The sequence below is a fragment of the Saccostrea echinata genome, unplaced genomic scaffold, assembly GCF_033153115.1.
Source record: "Saccostrea echinata isolate AGI-Se365-2 ecotype Australia unplaced genomic scaffold, CSIRO_AGI_Sech_v1 ptg000023l, whole genome shotgun sequence".
NCBI lineage: Eukaryota > Metazoa > Mollusca > Bivalvia > Ostreida > Ostreidae > Saccostrea > Saccostrea echinata.
In genome coordinates this window covers 14,368,628-14,378,461 of record NW_026889772.1, presented here as the reverse complement: position 1 = coordinate 14,378,461, position 9,834 = coordinate 14,368,628, and the positions used below count along the sequence as shown (strand labels likewise).

The 9,834-nt window shown below is 31.6% G+C and overlaps 1 protein-coding gene across 1 annotated transcript; it reads right to left on the bottom strand.

Annotated features, from left to right (window-relative positions):
* Window positions 1-331: 331 nt before the first annotated feature.
* On the bottom strand, window positions 332-9,485 carry LOC133191560 (uncharacterized). Its single transcript, XM_061327308.1, has 5 exons — window positions 9,427-9,485; window positions 8,931-9,160; window positions 1,633-1,768; window positions 1,373-1,542; window positions 332-570 (listed from the first exon to the last, which is right to left on the bottom strand). The coding sequence occupies exons 1-5, from the start codon at window positions 9,483-9,485 to the stop codon at window positions 332-334; spliced, it is 834 nt and encodes a 277-aa protein (XP_061183292.1).
* Window positions 9,486-9,834: the final 349 nt, after the last annotated feature.

Here is a 9,834-nt window from a genome sequence, read left to right as displayed (position 1 = left end):
AGAATAACTGTAAGTTAAGATTAATTAAATCTTTGAGTATTATAAAAAAAAATAATAATATGAATTAAAGAAAGTATGCCATGAAACAGACTTCTTTACAATAGATATTTTAGATTCTTGTCACATAAGTATATATTAAATCAAAGTTTGACTGTGATTAAAGAAAATCTAAGATTTTATTTTACTTGGTACTTTTAATTTACCACACTGTTGCATTAATTAATTGAATTAATAGCTGATTGAAAGAACACCCGGTAGCATTAAACACAAATGAAATATGCTTTAAGGTGTACTTGGGAACTAACAATCAATGCTTACACCCTAAATTGCACTAGTGGTAGAAAAAATTAGCTCCAACAACAGAGGGACCGGGAGCTATAGGACACTGTATCATGTCGTTTTCTTCGTCTTTCCATGTAGTAGGATCTAAGTAAGATACCATGAAATTAGCAGTGTTGTTCTCATAAATATGGCCAAATGTAATCAATCGGACATATTGCACCGACAGTGGTAAATAAAAGGTCATCGATGTTGAGAAACTTATCGATCCATCAGTCATGATTTTAAAATCTGAAAAATACATAGACTTGAAATAAATCAATAAATGAATAGTTAAATAAATACATATAATCATTTTTTTCATACACATTTATATATTGAGTATGATTTTCAATTTTGCTTACATAATAATAAATCTCACACTCTTTCTCTCTTAGAAATCAGAAAAATGCTGATTTTTACAATACAGGGACTTTACTTAATTCAAAAACTCTTTATTTCATTTGCAGTATATTTGTTATTTTGTCTAAAGTACTGTCTTGTGTGTATTGAAACAGCATTTATGTAAAAAAAAATCATTTATCTAATAAATTACATATTATCTATGATGAACTAAACAGTAAAACAAATAAAACAGTACATTTTACAAAGATAATTATAGCGAGCGCAGCGAGCGGCGCGAAGCGCCGCTCGTCACTGCGAGCTCTAACGACAACGCCTGAGCGAAGAGAAAATTCGGACTACTGCATATTCATGCAATAGAATTTTTTCCGCAGTAATTCTGGACCCACAATGCATCGCTTGTTTAAGTTACGTTCTCGCGAGAATAACAATAGAAGTTTAACTAACAAAAAATAAACTCGCCTTGATTTAATGGATATATTGCAGATAAATAGTAAATAACGTTCTTCATTAAAGTCAACAATGTTCAGGCTTCGGTTTGGTAATGAAAGTTAAATACGACGTCATGTGACGTCAGAGTCTAGACGCACCAAATGTCACGTGCAGTTTGACGAACGAGCCCGATCTAAATTAAACCTGAATAAATATCTGCGCTCGCCCTAACGGTCGCACCGTCAACATATTAGTCAACCTTTGATGGTATCACCAATTGATGCGTCATTACAGTCGTCAGGTGCTGGTGGGCATTTACATCCTGCGAGGTTTGCAACCCAACGTACCTCTCCACCGGAAGTAAGCACGGTATGAATTTCTTTGAATGATGTCAGTTGCTTTTCATCTGTATGTTTCTTGATCCATATGCTACAGAAAGAATTGAATGATATCCAATGTCATTTCAATTAGTGAGTACTTTTCTTGTTTAAAACGTTTATAAGAAAAAAAGTATAATACTTTCCCTCTCCTCGTGTCCAATTACAATACATCCCATCGATATCTGCGGTGTTATTCACAAAAAAGCCAGGTCTCCCCCAAAATATCAGAGCTGTATCATTGATGATCCATATTGTTTGAATTTCTTCATTTAAATCTGAAAAAAAAAATCCTTTAGATAAAGTTGTTATAATTAATATAATGCAAATACCAAATAAAACCGATTTCTAATAAATCTAAATTATCAAATGTTAATAATTTCGTTAGTATCTCGTTTTAACGAGTTAGTATTGCTTTGTAATTCAATTCAATTCAATTTATTCACTCAAAACCATGTAAATGGTACATGAGGTGCATAAACATATAAAACACTAGATGAAATCCCGCGCAAGCGCGGGTAATTGAATTTATACCACTCCGACAGAAAATATATTGTTGTTTCTACCGACAGCCTACAGGCTTATAGCAGGAAGAAATACTTTGTTCAAAATCCCGCATGTGCGTCTCCAACCCCAACCCCCCAACCCCTTTTGTAAAAACTTGAAAAAATAACAATTTCATTAATTGATGTTTATTGTGAAACCTGTTATACTATGTTGTGGATATTGTACTTCAGATGCTCTTATTCCATTTCAGTCAAGGATAAAAGCAACGAATATGCACATTTTACTGACTTTTTTTTTTGAGGGGGGGTGGGTGGGTGGGTGGGTTAAAAATTCACCGGTACTCGGGTCTTGGTTTATAAATATGCATGTGCCTTTTTGATATGTAAGAAATGCACTTTACCTTTTTTACATATCAACAAGGTACATACATATATATAAACCAAGAGGCAACAATTAACTTTTAACGCCCTATGAATAGGATGAGTATTTTGATACAAAGGACTGTATTCAGAGAAAAAAAAACTGAAATGTATTGATTAAAGCACAAAATTTTACAGCTTTAATTGTATTTGAGCAATATGTTATTCATAAATTTTCTCTTTTCATGTAAGCAATTTTATTACGAAGTAGAAATTGTACTTGGGGTTCGTTGCCAAGATGCTCTCACAGTGAGGAATATATTACACATTTTACCGATAAATTTATTAGGAAAACCTACTACATATATGTAATAGTCTTTCGATATATAAATATATTCACAACTTATAGTGTTATCAATGATTTACCATTATTTCAATGACCATTCACACAATGACATCAGCTTTTTTATGTTGCTGCAGCTATAATCGTCTCGTTTTTCTTTTTAACATCGGGCTCGATGCTATATGATGTTCTATAGAAGCTTCCGTCAATATTAAGATCGGTGAATGACAAAATAATTTGCACATCTCCCTTTTTAATCGGTTATCACAACTTATTTCTTTATGTCATTTAAATCAAGTTTTGATTGAATAATTCAGTGATGACGTTTTATGAAATAAATAAACGATTGATTGTTGTCAGTTTCATTGAAAATTGCCAGAAACTTAGATCCGCCAACCGGAAACGCCACCGTACTCTAGTTTTTGCTATTTCATGGCTGTTTACAGAAAATAAAAGTAGACTTTTAATTCAATGTACGATACTTACAATGCCAGTGAAATCTAGATATAGTTTACGGACATCATATTGTATCTAGTGTGTTCTTAGAGGAGTAAATAAAAACTCTGGTGCATCCGTTTCGGAGTTTATTTGCAAAATTTATTAATTTATAAGTATAGATATATACATATAATACAGTGGGTCAAGCAAAAGGTGAGATTAATTAAGCTAGCTAGGGAGAACAGACCATACTATTAATTTTAGTAATAAATGTACATATTTTTTTCAAAGAATCAACATCATTTTGGCGCATGACTTCACAAAACTTCATGTTTGGCTTAAAACAAAATTTTTGGTTCAAATTTTTTTTTCCTCATTTGGTTTAAAGCACTACATTCTAAAATATAATGATATTCATTTCCTATCTGATTACTATCGCATAAGCTACAAATTCTTGCATCTCTTTGAGTACCATTACATCTTCCTGTTTCAGTTGGAAGGTGGTGGTTTGTGGTTCTAAATTTAACTAACGTTTTTCTAAAGAACGAGGGCGCTTTTGATTGGCATTCGACAGGAATCTGGGCGCTCTTGAAAAGTGAAAATTTCATTGATCTGTCACATGAAATTTTAGCATTCTTTTGATGTATCGGGTTCCTGTGAAATAGGAAAGGGAAATATTTTCCCGATATTGTATTTTCATTTGCTAAAAAAGAACTTGAAAATTGGCTTGATGAGTCATTTGGTACAAAATGTTACATTCTTAAACGCGTTTTTCTAAAATTTTGCTATCTCTGGGACTTCTCTCCATGATTTTGAAACGTTATTTATGTGCATTTTAATTCAAAGAAACTAGCAAAAATTTGTAAAAATGGAGAGAAGATCCAGAGACGATAAAAAATGAACTTTTTCCACAAAAAAATTCCAATGTGTAAATGCAGTGCTTTATTGTCGCTTTAAAAACGGTAAAGTGTGTGTAGCGGTGATAGCTCAGTAATATGCGTTACCCGTCAATTTGTAGATTTACTATTTATAGAAGGAGACAGTTGTTTTTACAAAGCAATCAAAAACTAGAATTGGAAAGATTTTGTAAATACTTAATAAGACATTACATTTCTTATAATTATTATCATCTATGTATGGTAGAAAACAATCGAAAGATGTTTTACAAGAAATTTTTGAGGAAAAATTCTATTTTGAAAGAAACAGAAGGAACCCTATTGTTCATTTTTTAATTCTTTTGTTAAATGATGTATTGACTACATATAGTGGATATTGACTGTGATATATATGTATTGTATTATTTGTAAGATTTATCAATAAAAGATTAAAAAAAAAATGCGTTACCCGTCCAGTGCAATGAAAATGAAATATTTTTGGTTCGATCGTCGCATGGAGCGTTAATATTTTTTTAGTACAAATAATCAATTCTTTCGTCAGTTTAATTTTATGTACTGATTTATTTTCAAATAGATAAATTCTGGTTCTGTTGCACCGAAAGCGAAAGCAATTCTTCCAATCCACTGATACCTTAATATACACATGTACTTGTAATTGTTTAACTATACCCTGTAGGTGTTTATCATTTATGTGAAAAGTTATTAAGTTTTACATGTAGTAATTGTTAAGATTAGCAGACTGATATATCAAAATTGACAAAAGTATTTCAAACTAAATGTAACATTTTCCCCATATGCGTAACTTTGTAAAGGGTGAATTAAAAAAAAATGACCAAACGCATATTTATCAACCCACACAAAAAATACAGGCAATGAAAATAGATTTCTATGTCTCAGCATATGTCTTTAGATAGTGTCTAAATACCTGCCAAATATCTCGTTGATATCTCAATTAACAAAAAAGTTATGCCCAAAAATGATGCTAAAATTGTCAGGAGTGCAACACCTTTTTGTGACATTTTGAAATTTCAATATTTTTTGGAGATCTGTGAAATAAATGATAATGCTTTATGTTGAAAATAAAGACTTTCCTGATAATATTCAAAGTATTGAGCTTTAAATGTGGGCTGTAGTAACTTTTGTTTAATCAAGTTGTTGTCATGGCTGATGTTTAAAAAAATGTCATACCATGTCAGGAGTGCAACAGAAAAAATGTAGTGTTGCCAAAAAACATCAATTGTAAAATTCTGAAAGAAAATTAAGACAAAAAAGAATTTTCGAAGTGTAAAACAATAACTGATAGACATTTTAAAACTTAAAAATGTTATATAAATCACAAGCAGCATTAATTAGAGTCAAGTATATGTGCATACCCAATAATGTCAGGAGTGCAACATTTGATGTTTTGCTCCCAAGCATGAAAAAACTATTATCTTTATATGATTTTCTGATTTTTATTTTGGAAAAGAAAGACACAAAGAACATTTTTACCAAATAGATTTATCAATTACAGGATCTGTCTGTGCTTCAGATCAATATTTCTATGGTCAGGAGTGCAACACATGTTTTTAAAGATTCAAGTTGTGTGACAAAAACACTTCTATTCATGCTTAGACGTATTCATTAATTAATAATGATCTTTTTGTATAATTTAATACTAAATTATTGACAGTTTTATTATTAAAATCCTTCCTTTTTCAATTTTATCAATTCATATGTGTTTTTATCTTTTTTGTGATTTTTTTAATGAATGTTAAAAATAAACACACTAAAACATTGTCATAAAATTCAAGTAATTCCTCCTCAACTTCACTGAAACAACAGAACAAGTTCTTATGTAATTTTCACTTCACAATTCTACTTTAAAGGTCCCAATACTTTCGGTCAGGAGTGCAACAAATTTGTTAGAATTATAAATCATCCAATAAGAATAAAAATAAAGAAAAAATGATGAGTAGAATTTTTCTAGTGGGTAACTGTGTTTGTCCTCTAGAGGAAAATATGCTATAGAATATATTTTATCTTCTAAATATACATTTAAGCTAGTTTTTTGGCATGAATAGGAAATAATTCCAGATAAAATGTGAATTTTTAATACTTTCATCTGTTTTAATTATGAAGTATTGGACTATAAATATTGCACAATTTCATTACCACCTCATGTTGCCAACACTGTATGAATTTTTGTGTTCTATGAATTTAATTTTAAAATTTACTACAGTCAGGAGTGCAACAAAACTGCTTTATAATTACCAATGCTTTTTAATTATCTTTACTAAAAATGAGTTGAAAAAAAAATGTTTGATACTATTTGATGTTCAAAACACCATGTCTATCAACAAATTACAGAAATTTTCTAGTCAATTCAGGGATAGTTTTCATCATTTCACATATAGTTTTATATACAATTTATGTATATTACACTTTGCAGATAATTATGTGTTAAGGTCTTCAAAATATGAAAAACCTGCCGTAAACGGTCAAAAATATCAAAACGACAAATTAATTTACAAAGTAAGAATGGGTTATTGTGTGTTATAATTTTTAAAACAATGTGAAATAAAATACATATCAGATGTCAGGAGTGCAACACAATAATGTAACATAGGGTCACTTCAAAATCTAGTATTTTTTGTAAGAGAACTCGTATATAAAAATTCTGTTTTGGCTTAGATTTAAAGAATTGGCTTGAACGGACAAAAAAGTGAAATTTGGGGAATTTTATTACTTCATATTTTTTTCATATTAAAACTTTTCAAACCAGAATTGAAAAAATAATGTAAAATAACAATCAAAAAGCCAATTTTTTGTCACACATACAAGAGAAGGTACTCAATCAAGGTCTAGATTTGATCATTTATACCCCTTTTACCATTTTGAAGCATAAAAAACTATAATTTCTTGTGATTATGTATTTTAGAAAGTCTTTTAAGGTGTAATGATATTTTCTTTTTTCAAAAGAAATTTTACTAATAAAAATTCTGAAACTTTTTAATCCAATTGTCTATTCTATTGCCACTTCAGGATTTTAAACTAGAATGCATTTGCAATATGATGATTTAAGTGAAAAATATGTTAGAAGTAGCTGAATTCCAAAAAAATTCAGTTTGGTGGTCATTTTTTTTTTAATTCACCCTAAAGTGTGTCCACCCCAAATCGTAGACATTTAAACTATAAATGTTTCGTACGCTTTATTCCTGTAGATCACACACCAAACACGTCTATCTTCAATTTACATGTTTTAATGAGTTAGGTATCTCGAATTAACAAGCCAGTAATCTAGTATAAGACCTTATATCTGAAAGAATGCCAGTATTGGAAACAAAAAGAGTCGAGTATATAAAATTTGTAGCAGTGTGCAAAATAAAAATATATTGTTTTAGTAATAATAGCATACGAGTTCATTGTCATGCATTTGATAAGTGTTCTTTATTGAAAAGGCTGAAGATAAATATCTACTTGTAAATTGTTTCCAACACAGTGATGTCATGCAAGTCAGTGTTCGCTTAAGAGTTGTTTAACTTACCCAAATATGATTATTGTAAGCAAGAAAGTTATAATTCTGGCATACATGGTGGCTTAAAGAGCCTTTGCTAGGCAACATCCATACTCACAAAAACTATTTTGTTTTCTACAGTTGAAGAATTTGAGTGTGAACTTGCTTTAGCTTCTTCAAATAGTCAATTCAAATATTCCAAGGGTACAGAGTAGAGTTTATTGGGAACGTGATGGAAGCCTAATTGTTTATTGACGTAAGGCAAAAGTGAATCAAAAGGGACATCAAGTATATTTTGCCTATTGTATGATCGATGTCCTGACTTCGCCTACGTCTAGATGTATTGTTTTTGTTTGTTTGTTTAACGTCCCTCTCGAGAAATTTTCACTCAATTGGAGACGCCATCACTTGCCGGTGGAGAGCTGCAAATTTTGACCTATACTCGGCACTCAAGGCCAGTGAGCAGTGAGGGATCTTTTTTGTGCCTGCATCTACTGCGATACGGGACCTCGGTTTATACGGTCTCATCCGAAGGACCGGTCTCCACGTCCCACAGTGGGATTCGAACTCGCGACGTAAGGATAGATTCCTTACTCTGCGACTCTAGAACTGCGCCACGCAGGCGACAAGGTGTATTGTTAAAAAGCCCCATCACATTCACATTTGCACACTGTGGGGTTTAGAGATTCCATACATTATTTATTTGGTCGTTGCAACCATACGGAAAGGCCGTGCCTAGTTTCCTGATCCAGTATTCCTCTCGTTGTCTATGGAATGGAGTACTCAAAGTATAATAATTATTTTGGGGATATATTTGTTCCGAAATTCTAGCCCTCCTTGAAAGAATAGAGTGGGAAGGCGAATTGAAATGTGTTAGATCAGAACCAGCATCCGTCAGCATATATGTGTAGACCAGGTTAAGATCCACAGACACATCCACGTGCAGTTTTAACATGGATATCACTTTTGATATTCAAGGATCAGTCCTAAACATTGAACTTACCAAGATTCACTAGAGCATAAAAAGTATATCCGATGCAGCATTCAAAGAATGCATACCGCTAGGTATGAGTATAGTCCGAACACATGCAAGTTTATGTTGGATACATGCAACCCTGAGTATAAGCCGTAGAAAGGGCTGACCTTGGAGATAGATAAACAAACAGACGGACATGGTGACATCAGAATATCGCATCTTAAAACTTCGTTGCATGGGGTATAGGACGACATGAAACCCATTAAAATGACAGCTTTACATGAATTTTTTTTGATTTGTTTTGTTTTTATTGTTTTTTGTAAAATACATTGCTGAAAACGACAACTTGAGAAGAACCATGTTGGATCATTTATCTTTCTCCTGCAAATGAGCTACTGGAAAAAGGAAAATATTACAATTCCTACCAATTGTTTTGTCGTCTATGTATCGTGCTTGGCTAAATATCGTTTCTCCAGTATCCATATCTGAATTTTTAGAAGCTACAAACATTTTTACGTCACCGCCGAATACAGGAATATCTTGTTTTGTTGTCGTAGAGGAACCCATGCACATTGAAATGTTAAAAAAGTATCTTACATCTGCTCCATTTGCTAGGCTGGACACAAGGGAGTCATAGGAGTTGACTCTAATTATTCTAAGAAAAGCAGAACCAAATACTGATTTTATATTTCTTTTGTCATTTAAATCACATAATTATAAATCATATGAGAAGTGGCAATCGATACTCAGCTGAACTAAAAAACAGGCAACATGATCGTTATAAATTTAATGCTTTTCAGCTCCATTCAATGCTATATTTGTTAATTTTTTTCGTCAAACAATCGTAATATGTTTAGAAATATGTGACAATTTCCAAAGATTTAAAAAAAAATCATATCAAGTAAAGAATATTAAACTCACTTTTGACAGTTTGCAATCCATAGCGAGGACACGAAATACAGAGATATGAAGGGAATCATGGTTATAAGTGATATGAATTGCAACTACTCCATTGAGTCCTTTGTAATAAACCCTTGAGAATGTACTATTGAAAGACCTTGTACTAGCGACAAAATTAGTACTGTTCTAGAAATAAGCCTTTCATGAAGCATTATTTACTTATTCAAGTAATTCAACGCCATAGCCATAACCAAAACATTCATATTCGAAATAAATTCTTTCTAGGAAATTTCCAATACAGGATTTTCAAATTGTTATTAAAGTTAAATTTCGATGGTTTAGAGTGGTAGAGATTTAAACGATGCTTTCCTGTTCAGACTTGAAGAAAAAAGAACAAAGTTGCAAGAATGAAGAAATACGGTTTGTGAA